The sequence below is a fragment of the Pongo abelii genome, chromosome 1, assembly GCF_028885655.2.
Source record: "Pongo abelii isolate AG06213 chromosome 1, NHGRI_mPonAbe1-v2.0_pri, whole genome shotgun sequence".
Taxonomy (NCBI): domain Eukaryota; kingdom Metazoa; phylum Chordata; class Mammalia; order Primates; family Hominidae; genus Pongo; species Pongo abelii.
Window position 1 is genome coordinate 216,777,486 of NC_071985.2, and position 19,822 is coordinate 216,797,307.

The 19,822-nt window shown below is 47.1% G+C and overlaps 1 protein-coding gene, 1 long non-coding RNA gene, 1 other non-coding gene and 1 pseudogene across 3 annotated transcripts; all 4 read right to left on the reverse strand.

Moving 5' to 3' along the window:
- Position 1: 1 nt before the first annotated feature.
- Positions 2–7,907, reverse strand: LOC134761383 (uncharacterized; annotated as a pseudogene).
- A 279-nt stretch (positions 7,908–8,186) lies between these two features.
- LOC129058043 (rootletin-like) lies at positions 8,187–18,378 on the reverse strand. The gene is made up of 2 exons (XM_054549531.2): positions 16,915–18,378; positions 8,187–8,498 (listed from the first exon to the last, which is right to left on the reverse strand). The coding sequence occupies exons 1-2, from the start codon at positions 16,948–16,950 to the stop codon at positions 8,187–8,189; spliced, it is 348 nt and encodes a 115-aa protein (XP_054405506.1). The 5' UTR covers positions 16,951–18,378.
- On the reverse strand, positions 18,052–18,215 carry LOC129052672 (U1 spliceosomal RNA). The gene has a single exon (XR_008517778.1). It is a non-coding gene; the product is annotated as a U1 spliceosomal RNA (small nuclear RNA).
- Positions 18,379–18,588: 210 nt separating the features above from the next.
- Positions 18,589–19,796, reverse strand: LOC129059639 (uncharacterized). Its single transcript, XR_008525670.1, has 2 exons — positions 19,654–19,796; positions 18,589–19,069 (listed from the first exon to the last, which is right to left on the reverse strand). It is a non-coding gene; the product is annotated as an uncharacterized LOC129059639 (long non-coding RNA).
- Positions 19,797–19,822: the final 26 nt, after the last annotated feature.

Here is a 19,822-nt window from a genome sequence, read left to right on the forward strand (position 1 = left end):
ACGGGAGGGAGCTTTCTCTCCTTTCTTCGGCCAGAAGCGACACTTTCCCTGAGCTCTGGAAGGACTTGGGCCTTTTGAGGGTCGCTCTTTGCTCCTGGAGTCTCTCACAAGGCCATTCCCTCCCTGCTTTCTTCAAAAAAAGAGCCTGCAGGCGACACACCGAGGGCTCCGTGAGGGACACCGAATCCCGAGTCCTGGAGCGAGTTGCAGCGACCCGGCCGCAGCTCACCACTGAACTAGAGATGCGCCTTTGCGAGGCGGCAGCAAGTGACCAGCCGGTCGTGGGTCGCCAGGTCCGGAGCCGCGCACCAGGTTGCCAGGAGGAGGCGGGAGACGGGAGGCGCCCGGGGTGAGACGGGGGCACCCGCTGCATCAGAAAGGACCCAGACGCCAGCACCCTCAACATCATAAGGAATCAGACGGATGCGGAACCGAGACGGGCTGGATGGGAAACTCTTTCCAGGAAGGCTCCGGGGCCCTCAGCTGGTCTCCGACCTTCCCCTGCCACCTGTGACACCTGCCATTTTCCCACCTTAGGCGATGGCAACACCACCCTTCCGTTTGCTCCGGGCAAAACTTCCAGAGTTCCCTCTGACGCTGGAGTTTTTTCCTCCGATCCAAGAGCCGACTGGTCATCAATTCGTGATTTCCCGTCGGCTAAGTGCGTGGGCATTGAGCTTCACGCGAGTCTCTCCACCTCTGCGGAATGGCTACTTCGGGGTAGGGGAGGGGCCCTCCGGTGGACTGTAAGGTGTTTAGCAGCATCCGTCGCCTCCGCTGACTAGATAGATGCCAGGGGGTTAACATTCTCTCTCCCCGCTTCCCCTAGTCGTGACCTAGTGTCCCAGCAAGGATGGGAGAGGAGTGTAAGGGCGAAGTTGCCCCCTTTTGAGAACCACTGATGCGCGTTGTCCTGCTCTCTGAGCTTGTGCAGAGGACTCTCCAGATGAAGGCTCGGGGGTCGATACAGCTTGAGACACCCTCGCTCCTCCGCACAGTCGGACCTTAGGATTGGAGGCTTTTAACATCTCCACATCATGAGATTGGAAACCTTTAGGTCTTTTCTCCCGCTCTGTCCTTCAAATCGGACTCTTCCGAGCCTGTTGACCAGGGCCAGCCAGGCAGAGGCTGGGTTCGCTCAACGAGGCTCCTCTCGGCCCTCCTGGAGCTTCAGGCCTCTTTCGGTTGCAGAGAAGCTTTATGGGCCACTTCCTTCTGCATCCCCGGGGGCAGGTGCGCAGTGCCCCGGGAAGAAGAGGGTTTGACTGCGGTTCTCGTCCCCCGGCGCCCAACCTCCACCCCGGTGCGCGCGCTCCTCCAGGTTCCTGCTGGTCCCAGTCGCCGGGAGTTAGGTCTCGGGTCAGCCTGAGCTCCCGAGACGCCCAGGCCGGGAAGGACACGTAGGGGAAACCGGCTGCTCACTTTGGTCCTGTCCACAACGGACCCCTTTCTGCCGGGAAAGAAAGGCGGCGAGTCCTGTCCTGTTGGGTAGACAGAAGAGAGAGCAAAGGGAAGACAAGAAAAATCCTGGGAGGTTTCAGGATCTAAAGTTACCATGAAGTCGACCTAACCTCCTCTGGAGTTCCTCCCGGTCCTCCCGTGGCTGGCGATGGTGAATGGAGTTTCCCTCTCCAGTTTGCCAAGGCAGACAAAGCCGACACAATGGGCCTGTCCACTGTCTTCTTTCATATACACAAAATGTCAGCTCTTCCTGTTTCTAACTGGCAACATCCCGCCTCATGACCAGCTTAGCAAATTAGACACTCTCCATAGGATTCCATCTCTGTCTTAGTTGGGCTTCTGTAACACTGTACCATCAACTGGGTGGCTGACTCACAACAGAAATTGATTTCTGACAGTTCTGGAGGTTGGAAGTCCGAGATCAAGGTGCCGACATGGTAGGGTTATGGTGAGGGCCTTTTGTCCTGGTCGTAGACTGCCACCTTCTCATTGTACCCTCAGGGGGTAGAAAGAGGGCGAGAGAGCTCCCTGGGGTCCCTTTTATAAGGGCATATTCAGACTAATGGGACTAAATCCAGACTCTGTACTGAGTGTTGTGGATTTTTTGCATGTTCTTCCTCCCCGAAGACAACTGGAGATGTATTGTCCCTAGAGGGTACAATAGGGAATCTTCAGTCACAAGTCAGCAACCAGCATATGTGAGTGAGAGCGTGTCCCACTCAGAAATGAGAGTGTATTAGTCCATTTTCACACTGCTGCCAAATACATAACAGAGTTCGGGACGAAAAAGAGGTTTAATTGGACTTACATTTCCATATGACTGGGGAGGCCTCAGAATCATGGCGGGAGGTAAAAGGCACTTCTTACATGGCAGCAGCGAGAGAAAATGAGGAAGAAGCAAAAGCAGAAACCCCTGATAAACCCATCAGATAGTGAGACTTATTCACTATCAGGAGAATAGCACAGGAAAGACCCACCCCTATGATTCAATGACCTCCTCCTAGGTCCCTCCCTCAACACATGGGAATTCTGGGAGGTACAATTCAAGTTGAGATTTGGGGGAGGGCACGGCCAAACCATATCAGAAACGGATGAAGTGACAACATATCCTGATGTGTGTGATGGTTTTATGAGGGATTACCTATTTCAAAATTTATTGCAATGTGTAAAAAAGAACAAGGACTTGTATTATCTGACTTTAAGGCTTACTATAAGCTATTATAGACAAGGCATCAGGAGTGACAAATAGATAAACAGACTGAGTTAAGAGACTTGAAACTGAACCACAGCTATATGGTCAATAAATGGGTTTTCAATAAAAGCAGTTCAATAAAAGAAAAGAAATCATTTCCATTAATGGATTTGTATATGGATGTGGGGACACCAACAATGTTATTCTCCCTCACACTACACACAAAAGTACTTTCAGGTGCATTATACACCAAAACTTAAAGATATAAAGCATTTCAAGGATACTTTGTGACTTGTTGGTAGGCAAAGATTACCCTACCAACAAGCAGGACACAGAAAAAATATAGGTATAAGAAAGACATGATAAATGAGACTTCATCAACATTAGCCACACCTTCTCATCAAAAGATACCACTAAGAAAGTGAAAAGGCAAGCAAGCCACCGACAGAGACAAAATAGTCACAAAACGTATCTGACCTCCACACCCTGTAATTAGAATTATAGTGGTCTGGTACGCTGCACCCAGTTCCTGCTGGAGTATTTCCTGTAGTGGCTCATGCCTGTCATCACAGCTACTTGGGAGGCGGAGGTGGGAGAATTGCTTGAACCCAGGAGGCAGAGGTTGCAGTGAGCCAAGATCGTGCCACTGCACTCCAGCCTGGGAGACAGAATGAGACTCCATCTCAAAAAAAAAAAAAAAAAGTAAAGAAAAAAGAAAAAGAAACTGACAATGCTTCTCGTGGTAACTTGGTGGCCAACAAAAAAAAAAAAAAAAAAAAAAAAAAGAAAAAAATTGTATATATAAGAAGAAAAAGAAGCTGATAATGCTGCCTGCCTCCAAGGAAGGAATGGGAATATCTGGGGTCAGAGGTGAGAGGGAGCCATTTTACTGTGTACCCTTTTGAAATGTGAACATGTGACTTAATCAAAAGTAAAATATAAAAATTTTAAATGCTACTTACAAAATTTTTTGTTTGTTTGTTTGTTTTTCAGATGGAGTCTGGCTCTGTTGCCCAGGCTGGAGTGCACTGGTGCAATCTCAGCTCTCTGCAACCTCCGCCTCTCCAGTTCAAGCGATTCTCCTGCCTCAGCCTCCCAAGTAGCTGGAATTACAGATGCACGTCACAACACCCAGCTAATTTTTGTATTTTTAGAAGAGATGGGGTTTCACCATGCTGGCCACGTTGGTCTTGAACTCCTGACCTCAAGTGATCCACCTGCCTCAGCCTCCCAAAGTGCTAGGATTACAGGCATGAGCCATGATGCCTGGCCTTAAAATACATTTTTAATGTATTTTAAGGTCAGGCGTGGTGGCCCATTTCTTGAGACATAGCAAGACCCTGTCTCAAAAAAAAAAAAAAAAATTAGCTGGGTATAGTGGTGAACACTTATAGTCCCAGCTACTTGGGAGGCCGAGGTGGGAGGATCACTTGAGCCTGGAAGGTCAAGCCTAACATGAGTTGTGATTGTGTCACTGCACTCCAGCCTGGGTGATGGAGAGAGACTGCCTCAAAAAAAAAACGTATTTTAAGTCCATAATACAGGTTAAATCCTTTCCTTTCCTTTCCTGAAGGAAGTGTACCACTGGTAATCCAATAGTAAGGAGGGAAAGTGCCTCATTGTAGAATTCTAATTAATATACACAGGAGTGACTAAATGAGAAGCTCACTTTTGCAGCCTCTGATGAGTGGGTTGGATCTTGAAAAGAGAGACACCAGGCATAGGGGCATTCTGCTGGAAGAATGCAGTCTACTTATGGACTCTTGATAAAAAAAAAAAAAAAGCAAGCGGAAGAACCTGAATCTGACCTAGCTTTAGATCCAACATCCAATTTACAGGAAATACATGGGATAAAGAAACATGTTAATTGACACCATAAGGATGCAACCAGCAAAATCCAGACCATGAGAATCTCCAAGGACAGCTAGACCAGTTTCCTGAACAAATAAGTTAAGAGGGACTTAAAAGACAAAACATGGGCTGGGCACAGTGGCTCAGTCTTGTAATCCCAGCACTTTGGGAGACCAAGGTAGGTGGATCACCTGAGGTCAAGACCAGACTGGCCAACATGGTGAAGCCCCCATCTCTACTAAAACTACAGAAGTTAGCTGGGCGTGGTGGCGCACTCCTGTAATCCCAGCTACTCAAGAGGCTGAAGCCATAGAATTGCTGAACCCAGGAGGCAGAGGTTGTAGTGAGCCAAGATCCTGCCACTGCACTCCAGCCTGGGCAACAAAGGGAGACTCCATCTCAAAACAACAACAACAGCATCAACAAAAACAAAGCAACCATTCACACTTTGTGAATGTCTGTGGATCCGGATTCAAACAAATTGTAAAGAAAAAACTAAGGCAAGACTATCTGTAACTTTTTATTTATTTATTTATTTAGAGACAGAGTTTCACTCTGTCACCCAGGCTGGAGTGCAGTGGTGTGATCTCGACTCACTGAAACCTCCGCCTCCTGGGTTCAAACGAGTCTGGTGCCTCAGCCTCCCCAGTAGCTGGGATTACAGGCATGTGTCACCACACATGGATAATTTTTGTATTTTTAGTAGAGATAGGGGTTTCACCACGTTGGCCAGGCTGGTCTCGAACTCTAGACCTCAGATGATCTGCCCTCCTTGGCCTCCCAAAGTACTGGGATTATAGCTGTGAGCCACCGCACCTTGCCTATCTGTGACATTTATGAGACATATGGAAAATGTAGACACTGGCTATTTGATGATATTAAGAAAAGATTATTAAACCAGGTGTAGTTTCTCATGCCTGTAATCCCAGCACCTTGGGAGGCCAAGGCAGGAGGATCACTTGGGCACAAGAGTTCAAGACCAGCTTGGGCAACAAAGTGAGACCTCGACTCTACAAGAAATAAAAAAATCAGCAAGCCTGGTGGCATGCATCTGTGGTCCCAGCTGCACAGGACCTGAGGTAGGAGGACTGCTTCAGACCAGGAGGCTGAGGCTGTAGTGAGCCGTAAAGAAAAGAAAAGATTACTAGCTAAAATGTTTTTAATACACTGAATGAAACACCTTGGCCTACTGCTTTGGGGCTGTCTCCACAGCCCCCCCCAACACTACTGTTGAGATGACTGCTCACACCGATCAGACACCCCTGCTCAAAGATCAGGCAGGCCCAAGCTCCCCCGCTGAGGCAGGCTCTCCTTTCCCTGTACCAGCTTTTTGTTGCAAACCCCTGGCTGCCATGGGCTCCCATCTCCATGCCTTTGCTCATGCCTTGCTCCTGCTTGGAGTGCCTGCTGCTCTGCTTCAACCGTACCCATCCCTTGATGCTCAGTGCAAATTCCATCTCCACAAATCGGTTTTTCTGACCTCCCCACCCCTCCCATCCTTCTGAGCCTCGAGGACATTCCCTCTGTCCCACGTACATATCACTAACCACTCACTTCCTCAGTCTAGAATTTTGGGGATCTACATCTTTTCATCACTAGAGGCTGTGAGGTCCTTGGTAGCAAAGCTGAATATTCTAGTGGATTAAAATCAGGAACTTTGGCCTGGCATGGTGGCTCCTGCCTATAATCCCAGCACTTTGAGAGGCTAAAGCTCCGCCTGAGCTCAGGGGTTCGAGACCAGCCTGGGCAACATGGTGAAACCCCGTCTCTACTAAAATACAAAAAAAAATTAGCCAGGCATGGCAGCATGTACCTGTTATCCCAGCAACTCAGGAGGCTGAGCCAGAATTGCTTGAACCCAGGAGGTGGAGGTTGCAGTGATCCAAGATTGTGTCACTGCATTCCAGCCTGGTGACAGAGCAAGACTACACCTCAAAAAAAAAAAAAAAAAAAAAAGAAAAGGTCAGGAACTTGAAACTCCGACTCAGCCACTTATGTACTACTGTGTGACCTCAGGAAGATCACTCAATCTCTCTGCACCTCAGTGTCCTCATCTATAAAATGGGAATGAACACAGTTCCTACCTCACAGGGAAGCTATGAATATTAGTTGAAATGAAATATACAAAGAGCCTAGCCCAGAGTAAACATCTAATAAATGCTGACTGCCACGACTGTGGTAATGGTTATTACAAGTGGCCTCTGTGTCCTCACAGGCCCTTGTACACAGTAGGTGTATTGAGTTGAACTGAAATTCAACTGAATTGAGCTGGATGGAAAGAGCAGGGCTGGCTCTCAGCTGCTGCCCCATCCCCGGCCAGGCCTCACCTCTCAGTGAACATCTTCACCTCACTGATCAACCGCCAGAACCCCACCACCTGCCTCCAGAGGAGGAGCAGGCGACTGTGCTCATTGCTGAAGTAGGCATTGAAGGACTGGAGGGAAGACATGCCTAGGGAAGTGTTGGTGTGAGAGCGGGTTTACTCCCTTCCCCTGCTTCCCTCATCTCCGACCATCCCGGGAGGCACCGTCGTTCAGAGAGTGGGTCTTCCTGTGGGCCTGTGCATACAGCTGTGTTGCAGCGGCCACGTTCAGCCTCCCAAGCCTCATGGCTCCCTCCTGCACAGGGACCTGGGTTTCAAGTCCTCTTTTGGCTGCAACAGGCAGCAAGGAAGGGCAAAAATGCAAGGGAGCTAGCTTTTCATCCCAGTTGCCAGTTGCATGACTGTGGGCAGGTTACTTAACCACTCTTTATGTATTTATTCATTTCAAGACAGAGTCTTGCTTTGTTGCCCAGGATGGAGTGCAGTAGCATGATCTCTCAGCCTCTTGAATAGCTAGGACGACAGGTGTGTGCCACCACGCCAGGCTAAATTTTGTATTTGTAGTAGAGATGAGGTTTCACCATGTTGGCCAGACTGCTCTCGAACTCCTGACCTCAGGTGATCTGCCTGCCTCAGCCTCCCAAAGTGCTGGGATTACAGGCATGAGCCACCGTGACCGGCCTTAACCTCTCTTTAAAATGAGGAGGATGATAGCACCTATCACACGCAGTTATCACGAGGAATAAAGGTCCATGCACACCGTGCACATGGTACATGCTACACATTGATAAAGACCAGCTATTGTGATGACGTCTATTTACTTCTGCTAACATGCTCCCTTGGACAGTGCTCCCTCTCCCTCTCCAGGCTTCTGAGTCCTCCCTCATCTGCAGTGCCCCTTCCTCTTGAGTCAAGCTGGCCTCCCTGCACCCCCATGCCCACCTCCTCCTCGCACCTCCATGCCGCCTCCCACTGTTCCAGCTCCTTGCGGCTGCGTGTCCAGTCACTGGTCACCTTTCGTATCTCCTCACTCAGAGCCTGGTTGGCCGAGCCTGCCTGGTCCAGCTGTTCTCGGAGCATGGCATTCACCTGGGCCAGGCTGGCACTCCTGAATGGGGCACAGGGGATCAGTAGGCGCTCGCCCAGGGGGCCATCCTGCCAGCCCTGGCCCTCCCTGCTGCTCCTCCTCCAGCCAGATGAGAGCACTCTCCAGGTCTCGACTGTGCTCTGTGTCCTGGGTGAGTGAGAGTTTAAAGCATCAGGCTGAGCAGCTGGAGGACAGGGCCTGCCCCTGCCCCACCCTGGCACCCACCCTCAGCCTCTGCTGCTCCAGCTCTCCAGATCTCTCCAACAGCTGCTTCAGCTCCGAGAACCTCTTCTTGTAATGGAGAATCTGGGGATTGGGAGCTGATTGTGAGCCCCAGGGCTGGGGGCAGGGCAATGTGAACACGTGGGAGGGAAAGAGCAGGAATGGGTGGCCTTGAACTTGCCCTGCAGCTGCTGCACAAGCTGGGCCTGCCGCTGCTGGCCCTCCTGGTAGGCCTGCAGCTTGCGCCGGTAGGAGGCCTGCTCCTCCTGCAGCTGCCTCCGCAATTCCACGCTCTGCCGTACCAGCCTCCTGGGCTCTTGCGTCTCCAGCTCCCCAGATTCCAGCCACAGAGTCTGCTCCAGCTGCAGGGAAGGGTCATGGGTGAGAGTCCTGGGCCTCCTGGGAAGGCAGGCTCAGGCCTCTGTAGCAGTGACAGGCTGGGCGCAGACCCACAATGCCTTGTAGGCTGATAGCCTGGCACCCTGGGGAGCAGATACATGAGGGCAAGCCCAGGGGCAGTGCACGTGTGCATGAGGCGATGCACCTATTCACAGACACGCAGATGGGGCCTGCGTGGACACATGCAGGTGAGCCCACAAACCCAAACCATGCACGCAAAGCCCAAAGGTGCACCTCGGTCAACCTCAGGGTCCTCAGTACACCATGTACCTCTCCTCCAGAACACTTAGCCCTGTCGTGGTTTCTGTTTATTACACTGATGTCTGTGTCTCCCCACCATGCCCCCATCCCAATGTGAGCTCAGAAAACCTCGATTTTTTCTTCCTCATTGTACCTTAGCACTAGAATTGTGGCTGTGGAATGGCATGGCTCACGCTCAGTAAATATTTCCTGCCATGGTGAATTAATGGCATGAGCTCATGGGAATACATTCAAACAGAGATGTCAATCCACCTGTGCATATGTGAGATTAAAGATATGTACACACACATAACACATACAGGCAACCTCAAACATCCCCAGGGGAACACGAAGGAACCCCTCATATGCACGGCATTAAGATTTGTAACAGGTGCACACAGATGTTGCCCTATACAGTGCCTGCATATTAATGCCCCCTTCTGGCTGGTGCAGTGGCTCATGCCTGTAATCCCAGCACTTTGGGAGGTCAACGCAGGTGGATCACTTGAAGTCAGGGGTTCGAGACCAGCCTGGCCAACATGATGAAATCCCGTCTCTACTAAAAATCCAAAAATTAGCCGGGTGTGGTGGCATGCACCTGTAATCCCAGTTACTCAGGAGGCTGAGGCAGGAGAATTGCTTGAACTTGGGAGGCAGAGGTTGAAGTCATCCGAGATCACTCCACTGCACTCCACCCCGGGCAACAGAGCAAGACTCCATCTTTTATTAATTTATTTATTTATTTATTTATTTATTTATTTATTTATCTCATAGACTGAGCGAGGGTACCCCGACCGGCGGAGGGACGGCTACGCCCTGCAGGCCGCTGCGTCCGGGCAGGCCCCGGCCTCCTGTCACGCCCCCAGCCCGTGACAATCCGGACAGGATGGGCCGCAGGACTCGGCGGGGCATCCGCGGAGCCCGTCGGGAATGCTCTCTTGGCCTCCAGCGCCGGGTAGCGGTGGGTGCGGCACCCGTAGTGCCCACAGCGACCACAGCCCGGGGACGTGGCTCCAGCCCGCCCCCAGGCGGGCGGCCTCCTTCGCCGGGAGCACGTTGCCTGGGGAACATGGCGAAACTTCAACTCTTAAAAAAACAAAACAACCACCACAACAGCAAAAACAAGAACAGAAATTAGCTGGCTGTGGTGACGCATGCCTCTGCTACTCCAGAGGCTGAGGTGGGAGGATCGCGTCAACCAAGATGCCACGAGATACAGTAAGACTGTCTCTCAGAGAAAAAGTCAAACAAATAAAAAAAGAGGCCGTGTAAGAGGTGACCCTGGGGACAGTGGAAAAACACTAAGGTTTTCAAGTGCTGTTAAAAGCCACTAGGCCTTTGGGACCATTGAGCAATCTACAAAGCAGGGAAGCCTAGATCCCTTAGCGCCGCCTGCCTAGTACCACCACAGATAACATGAGAGACCTCCCCTACAGAGACAGAAATTTGTCTCCCGAGGAGACAAGTGACTACAGACATCTGTCCCAGGACAGGAAAAAAGAAAACGAGGTCTCACAAAAACAAAAACAGCTGACCACACCATACAATCACTGAGACCGAGCCTGCGACTATAGGCAAAAAAAAAAAAAAAAAAATCTGTCTATTATTCATACCATGAAAGACCAGGGGAAAGTGTGAACGCAGTCCCCTACTACTGTTGTGGGAATCAGAAGAACGGAGAGACCAATAGGTGGAACAGGAGGATTTATTGACTGCACTCAGGCACAGCAGATTAAAATCCAAAGGCTGAGCCCTGAACAAAGACAGGGCTTGACTTTATACACACTTCTGAAAGGGGGTCAGCCAGTTTCAATGGCACACCAGGAATTTGATGGCACGAAACTCGTGGGGCAGGCAAGAGGGCTTACAGAAGCAGAAGAAAGGCAGCTAATCAAACTGTGACAGGTCTTGCAATGCAAGTATAGCTGGTGACCTTGCAGCTGCACTGAAGGGAAATCAGGAACTTAACAAAACTTGTATAATTAGAAATGGAAGGGGGGAAAGAGAAGGTAGTGAAGGGATTTGTTGTTTTTTCCTCTTATCCTTGTTAGGGGTGGACTGTGTTGAGAGAGTCTCCAGAACTCATTCCTTGGGGCTCTGACTTTTCAGATAGTGTAATTAAGAATCTGCTAGGGCTGTATCTATTGCAGGTCTTGGAGTCAGCCAAGTACAGGAAAACTTGCCTTTTCCTTTTAACTTCTGACTTATTACTACAAGTTGTGCAGCACACCATGCCTGGTTTTCATCAGCAATGTTTCCTGAGGTTACAGAAAGATTTCTAATCCTGGGAGGAAACACTCCCTTGAAGCAAAAGTGTTCTCCCCCAAAAAATGCAAGGAGCTATCTTCTTGATAGCCAGGCACATAATTCTCAGGTTTTGCCCCACAGAATCTCTATCTATAATAGAGCAGTGGTCATGCCTAGTGGAAAGTTTGAGGGAACTCGCCCAACATTGAGTTTCTTCAGAGCCATATACATATATATAACCAAATATCCTAAAAGACACTGCCCTTCCTCATTCCATGCAGTTAGACATTTATAGGACCATGGATGGTGATCTCCTCCAGACAAAAATAAACGCTGGTGCAGAACAGGTAAGTGTATTATAATTTCAGTACATCATCTTTTGGGCATTTTAAACCATGGGTCAGACATGTTAGAGCAAGAGGCCAGGTTGATAGAAAGAGGGAGTTGTTTTTCTTTTGATTTTCCAATAGCAAAGTGGTGTTTGCCACTGTCATTTCAGAGTGAGGTGACAATTTGTTGTTTGGTTTTGTGGGTTTTTGTTTGTTTGTTTGTTTTTGAGACAAGGTCTCACTGTCACCCAGGCTGGAGTGCAGTGGCATGATCAGGGTTTACTTCTGCTTTGACCTCACGAATTCAAGCAAAGCTCCTTACTAATCCTCCTGAGTAGCTGGGACTACAGGCGCGCGACCCCACACCCTGGGGTGTGAACTGGGATTTGATGTTTTCAGTGGGTTCCCTAATGGAATAGGCTCCCTTACTCTTCTAGAATCAGATTGTCTTCATGATTATCATTCTTGTGTGCACTATATTTCTACTACCCTGCTATTTTTTTTCTATTTTCCTTTTTACTTTTTATTTTTTTCTTTGTGAGACAGAGTCTTGCTCTGTCTCCCGGGCTGTATTGCAGTGGCAGGATCTCAGCTCACTGCAAGCGCCACCTCCTGGGTTCAAGCAATTCTTTTGCTTCAGCCTCCTGAGTAGCCACCTGGCTAATTTTTGTATTTTTAGTGGAGACAGGGTTTCACCATGTTGTCAGGCTTGTCTCGAACTCCTGACCTCAAGTGATTCACCCACCTCAGCCTCCCAAAGTGCTGGGATTACAGGCATGAACTACCACACCTGGCTCTCAAATCATTTTAGTTAAGCAAAGACAGATTTGTCTGGCTTTTTAGTACATTGCTGAATTATCCTCCAATCTATATTTTTAGGAAGGACCTGGGAAATGGCAACATGGAGATATTTGGTGAAAATGTGAACCTTTCATGTTCTGCTTCAGTCCCTTTTTGAAAATCCTTCCAATTTACCTTTTGCAACCAGTTAGTGGCCTTGCCTTCTTCACCAGCATTTGAATTAATTGACAAAGATCAGAATATTTGGGCTCAAAGGTTTCAACAGTTAAGTCAAATTTTCTGCCAAAGCCTATAGGATCTTGGAGCCTGCTTTAGAAAGAGAAGAGTGAAATGTATTTAAGTTTCGATCAGGGAAGTCCTTTATAATATTCTTAATTCATATTTTGGTGAAGTGGTATACACAATGGTAGGCTCCCCTCTTCCTGTGGGTTTGGGTTTTACCTTGAAAGGGACTCTCAGAACAGAAGTTTCAGGGAAAGGGCCAGAGCCCTGGGGACTCTCCTTAGGTGATGGTGATGGAAGAAGAGGCAAGGCAGGACAGGAAGGCTCATGTAAGAAAGACTATGCGGGTGCAGGGGCAGGAGGAGAAGGAGCAGTTGGAGGCAAAAGAGTCAAAGCCTCCTCAATATTTCTCAATTCAGAAAACATGACAGTTTACCTCCTTCAGCTTACTTCCTCAATGGAGGCAATTTTCTCAGTTCTTTTAGAAATTTGAGAAATTTAGACATTTCTAGGTCTCATTGGAAGTAAGTCTCCCATTTAATTTGTCTGGTTCTAAAACCAAATTTCTCTCTCTCTCTCTTTTTTTTTTTTTTGAGACAGGGTCACCCAGACTGGAGTGCAGTGGTGTGATCTCTGCTTACTGCACTCACCGCTTGCTGCATGACAGCCAATAAGTCGAGGGTTGAGGTGTAGGGGCAGGGAAGGTGACTTTATTCCAGAGAGCCACCAAACTGAACAGATGGTGAACTAGTCTCCTAAAGAACCATCTTAAATTAGTATGATTTTCAGGCTACTTGTACGTTAGGGAAGGGAGGAAGAAGGAGGTGATTGAGGTGAAGAGGTCTGACAATGACAGACATGGGCTGCAGTGAGAGCCCAAGGGGATGGTGAAAATTCTTTGTCCTTTGTCAGGTCACACTGCTCTTATAAATCTTCAGCATAACACTGTTACTTGTGTATACAACCTCTCTATCTTCTCAGGAGTTAGTTTGGGGAAGGGATTATTATAATCTGTGCTTTAAAGTTAAACTGTAAGCTAAATCCCTCCCATAGATAGCTTGGCCTATGTGCAGAAATAAGAGAAAGCAGTTAACCTGGAAGATATCACCACAGGGTAGGAAGGGTTAGGAGCAAAATGCAGTCAGTCATGCTAGGCCTCTTTTCATTGCCATATATTTAATTTACTTCAACACATAATTTTAATTTTTTATATTTTATTTTTATTTATTTATTTATTTATTTGAGACAGAATCTCACTCTGTTGCCCCCTCAGGCTGGAGTGCAGTGGCACGATCTTGGCTCAGTGCAACCTCTGCCTCCTGAGTTCAAGCGATTCTCCTGCCTCAGTCTTCTGAGTAGCTGGGATTACAGGAGCCCCCCACCATGCCCGGCTAATTTTTGTATATTTAGTACAGACAGGGTTTGACCATGTTGGCCAGGCTGTTCTCAAACTCCTGACCTCGGGCTCCCAAAGTGCTGAGATTACAGGTGTGAGTCACTGTGCCCAGCCTAACCAAGATTGTTAAACCATTCTAATTTGTCAAAAGAGTCACAATGATTCTTAAAAAATAATGTAATGGGTCAGGTGCAGTGGCTTATGCCTGTAACCCCAGCACTTTGGGAAGCTGTAGCAGGTGGATCATGAGGTCAGGAGTTCAAGACCAGCCTGACCAACATGGTGAAACCCCGTGTCTTCTAAAAATACAAAAATTAGCTGGGTGTGGTGGTGTGCGCCTGTAATCCCAGCTACTCAGGAGGCTGAGGAAGTAGAATTGCTTGAACCCAGGAAGCAGAGGTTGCAGTGAGCCGATATTGCACCACTGTACTCTAGCTTAGGCGACAGAGTGAGACTACATCTCAATAAATAAATAAATAAATAAATAAATAAATAAATAATAATGTAATGAACTTTTTCATGTCTTTATATAATAAATATTACATTATTTTAATTGTTCAAAAGCATCAAAGATACCTCTCTGCTATCAAATTCATTTCATTTATTTTATTGTACCAAACTACCAGGACCATTAATTTAATCTACAGCTAAATCTATTAATTTTTTCATGTTAGAAATTCAACAAGAAAATTTTTCCCTAATGAAACCTCACATTTCAAGCATAAGTAGGCTGGGCAAGGTGGCTCACACCTGTAATCCCAGCACATTGGGAGGCCGACACAGGTGCATCACTTGAGGTCAGGAGTTTGAGAACAGCCTAGCAAACATGGTGAAGCCCTGTCCCTACTAAAAATATAAAAATTAACTGGGCATGGTGGCATTCGCCTGTAATCCCAGCTACTCTGCAGGCTGAGGCAGGGAAATAGCTTCAACCTGGGAGGCAGAGCTTGCAGTGAGCTGAGATCACACTACTGCACTGTAGCCTGGGCTACAGAGCAAGACTCTGTCTCAAAAATAAATAAAAAAGCATAAGTAGTAAAAAAAACATAAAATAAAAAATAAGGCACAGGGTCTTGCTGTGTTATCCAGGCTAGAGTGCAGCGGGGCAATCATAGCTGACCAACTTGGAACTTCTGGGCTCAGGCAATCCTCCTGGCTCAGCTTGCCTTGTATTTTTTTAGAGATGAGGTCTTGCCCTGTTGCCCAGGCTGGTCTCCAACAGCTGCCCTAAAGCAATCCTTCCACCTCAGCCTGTTGAGTTGCTGGGAGTACAGGTGCAAGACATGCAGCCTAGCATTGTAGTAAAACAATTTTCAACAAATTCTTAATTTTCTTTTCTTTTTTTGAGTTTGGAGTCTCATTCTGTCACCCAGGCTGGAGGGCAGTGGCACAATCATAGTTCACTGCAGCCTGAGATTACAGTCATGCATTATCATGCCCTGCCAACTTTAAAAAATTAGCTAATACTTAAAACTTTGTAGAGACAGGGGTTTCACTATGCTGCCCAGGCTGGTCTCCAACACTTAAAGTGCTGGGACTGTACCTATGAGCCACCATATGTGGCTTAATTTCCTTATTTTAATTTTATATAAGTGATTATTATTGTTCCTAAGATAATTGGGGCAGTGACTCCTTTACAATTTTAGAGACCTAATTTGTCTATTCACTTCACTGAAAGAGTATGCCAATTTGTTTCATGAGAAAATATCCTATATTTATAAAGCAGGAAAATTCCTTCCACCAAACTAGGGGGCATTCTAAAGAAATGAACTGTGCTAAGTAACATCACTTGAGGTGAAAACAGAGGCAATGGTATCTATTAACAATGTTTATCAGTGAAGGAAATAAACTGAAAATATGAACATCATTAGATCTTTGGAGGACCTTCATTGCTGAAAATCTGAGTAATATTGTGATACCCTTTTGAGTCTGGCAGGACATTCTCTTTCCAGGGCATACAACAGTGGGTGAATAATTTCTTTTCATTCATTTTCATTAAGGGCTGAACTTCCTCAATGTTCTGGAGATTATTAAATTTGATTTGTATACTTGTGAAAAGCGCTCATATTGCTGACTCCATTGCTTATATGTGATCATATAAATCTTTTCTCTCCTTTCTGTAGTGTGGTTTAAACTTAATCCTTAAAGGACATGTATTTGAATTTTTCAGCTGGTTAGAAACCCGAATATACCAATCAAAGAAAACTGCTCCTTACGTGCTACAGATTTAGTTTTCTTCCTGTACTAAGATGACTGTTAGATATAGTAAGTTTGTTAAAGCCAAGAGCTTCTACGGAACGAAGTTGGGTGGGAGGGGGGACATTGAGTAGTAAGATCACTCTTGTAATAGATATGCCACTCTTGCAGATATTGACAACCATTGGGCCCATAAAATTTTTACCAAACATTGGAAAGACAAGATCTGAACAACTTATCATTGCTGCAGTCTCAAATATCACGAAATACCATTATCTCAGGACAACAAATAGACAATAAAGAAGACTCACAGACCAGATAAGCTGTCATGTATCCCCAAACAGGGACTGGATCCTTGTCAACACGACCCAACAAAGATTGTCCCAAGAAATTCACTTCATAACATCAGAACCAAAAACCCACACTGATGGCAAAAAATAACCATGCAAATAATCAGAGAGAAAAAGAGAGAGAGAGAGAGACCTCTCCTATAGCCATACTCAGTGGGTAAAAGCCAAAGAGCTCAATTTCTGCTCATGATACTTAATAGAACATAGAGAACATGAGCCAATAGCTCAGTGGGTTTAGATCTGCACCAAGTGCCTGTTGGATGCAGGATTCTACTGTCTCCAATAATATGTCTAAGATGGACTAATTTTTTCTTTTTCTATTCTTTTTTTTTTTTGAAACAGAGTCTCGATCTGTTGCCCAGGCTGGGATGCAATGGCGTGATCTCAGCTCACTGTAACCTCCACCTCCCGGGTTCAAGCGATTCTCCTGCCTCAGCCTCCCGAGTAGTTGGGATTACAGACACACACCACCGCGCCCCGCAATTTTTTTTTTTTTTTTTTTTTTTTTAAGTAGAGACGGAGTTTCGCCAAGTTGGTCAGGCTGGTCTCGAACTCCTGACCTCAGTTGATCAAAAGTAGGTGAGGTCAGAAAACATACCCTGGGAGAGGCTGGCACAATGCGCAGAACTGCCATCTCTAGGCCTGGAGTTTTCTTCTGTAGTGGAATACTAGTATTCTTGCAGTTCAGGGACAAAATCAATTAGATACTTCTGGGGGTTAAAAAGAAATGCATTTACAGTGCTATTTGAGAAGGGGTATTAAGGAATTTGCCAGGGCACTGACGCGTGTCAGGCGTAAACCACAGGTTAAGAGAGAGCTCAGTATTTTCTGTCCATGAAGGTGATAAGCGAGGGCCTGAAGAAAGCGGGACGGGGGAGGACAGTGGCCCCAGAAATAGGAAAGGGCTGCTTGGGGGTGGGAAGGATGGGTCGGGGTGCTATCTAGAAAGTTGCCTGGTAATGGATGTAGGATGTGGGAGCGAGATATCAAACATGAAGCTGTCGCTTAAATAAAGTCTAAAGAAAGACTAGATATGTAAACGGCAGGAGATAGTAGGGAAAGTGGACATGGCTCCTCATAAAACTTCCCTCCTTCTATCTCAAGGAGGATCGCAGCGCATTTTGGCCAAGACAGGTGAGACTGCGGTTCTGACGTGCGGGCCTCAATGAATATGCGCTAGGGCACCTGGGGGCGGGCAGAGCCTTTTGCCTACGCAAAGTAAGCCTGTTATGTCTACAACTCAACGGGGACACTGAGAGCCCCAAAGGCCCTGCTTTCTTCCCAGAGAACAGCGTCAGACTGCGTAGTTTCTACCTGGCTCTACGAGGTGAGAACACATTCCCCGCTAGCACAGAAATCCTACCAACTCCTGTGGGGGCTGCGCTTGGAAGCAGAGGCTGTGTAAGAGGTGACTGGGGGGTAGGAAAAACACGAAGATTTTCACAGAGCATGAGAACCCAAGAGACTGGAGAACACGGACCAATCCCTGCAAAAAGCAGCCCGGGTAGAAAGAGAAGGGCTGAGCGGACTTCACCCTAGTTGGCTTGTGTTACAACGCCAATAAGGCTGATACTCGCTTTTTCTCTTACAGCGGACAGGCGACATGTTACTTTCCTGTTCCCCAGCTTTCCACTATAGGATTAACACTTAACTCTAAGACGCCAATCATGACGCAAACAAAGAGAAAAAAAAAATGACCCTTAATGGACAGCCTATTCTTCAAACTATGTAAAGTCAGGGGAAAGCGCGAACGCAGTCCCCCACTACCACAAATTATGCATTCGAGTTTCCCACATTTGGGGAAATCGCAGGGGTCAGCACATCCGGAGTGCAATGGATAAGCCTCGCCATGGGAAAACCACCTTCGTGATCATGGTATCTCCCCTGCCAGGTAAGTATGAGATCTTCTGCCTCTGCCCCGCCACAGCCTCATACGCCTCACTCTTTACACACACGGTCACTTCCCCTGCGCACTCCCGAGACCTTGCCAGCCCTCACACACAGCTGGGATTTTCAGTTCTGATCGGCGGTCCTAAACCCGCTCCCACGGCACGGGAACTCCTTCGTGGCGAAGCAGCAGCCCCTGCGCTGCCTCATCTACATAGAAGTCGCCCTATCCGTGATGTCACCGACAGTGCCTTGCCAAGTCCCCGTCTGCTTTTCTGCCACTCAACCGACCAATCCGCTGCCAGAGCCGGCAAGGGGAAATGACGTCTGCCTCTCCCTTTTTCTCTCCCTCCCCTGCATCTGCTCTCTCCCAAAGAAACTGGTCTTTAGCCTGTGTTGAGAAGCAACCTTTCGGAGGCCAGATGGAGCTGGGGGGCACCCTTCTTCAAATAATGGCTTTTAATTCTCAAACTAGAGTGTTTCAGATTACAGAAGAAACCGGTTCTCTTCGCGTCCTTATCCTTGTGATGTAGCATTCCACTTGCAATTGGAAGCCGTTTAATATCAGAGAGAAACCATATTTATGAAAGTAAAGAGGCTGCTCAGATGACTGCAAACCAGCCTTCCTTACTGGTTTTATCACTGGTAATGTTATAAAGACAGTTGTCCAGTTTCATGAATCTTGTAGGTTTGTTTTTCTTTTTTTGATGTTGTTGGTTTTTTTTTTTTCCAAATTCAGTATTGTAGAAAAATATGCTGCCCCAGAAGAGATGATTGGACACTCTCAAGCATGGTGTTGGACTTTGTCATCTCTTGCACAGCCATCTCCACACCTTAGCGCTTACCTCATGTTAGTTTTTTATATTCTGCAAAGACAAAACCAAAATCATCCAAATTTGACACAAATACCTGGGATACATCTTATTTGAGAAGTTTAACAAAAGTCTGGATCATCTTTTCTTATATATTACGCAGGAAACACTGTGAAGTAAGCAAAGTTGGAATGCCCAAGTCAATGACCATTTGAATATTTACAAGTAGATTTGAGACAGGAATACTACCGGGTGGTCACAGGATAACTAATTCTAGGCAGCAGATTTACATGACTTGAGGCTATGGGCTGTTAACACGCTGAAAAACCAGGGTGTGGACCAAGCTGGCTAAGACTGAGTGGACCTGATGTGGTGCTGGATTTGATGGAGGTTTTACCTAGGCCCTCATTATATGCTCATTAACATACTAAATCACACACCACCCAGTGCCATGACAGTTCTGAGACCAATATTTGATGTAAAAATGGATGGCACCACGGTTCTGAGAAATCTCCACCTTTACCCAGGAATTTTCATGAATATTCCACTCCTTGGTTAAAGAAACCCATCAAGATGAAACCCCAGAACCCATTGTTCTCTCTCAAGTATGCCTGAACTCCTCTTTCTTGAGTGTGTACTTTTTGCTTTGCAATAAATCTCTTCTTTCACTATTTGCTGACTCATCTTTGACTTTGTTCTCGAGATGGTGTCAAGAGCCTGGACACCACTGCTGGGGTCGAGATCCCACCATTGTCCAGTGACCTCCCCCAGCCAACCAGTATCACATTCTATTCCATTGTTCAAATC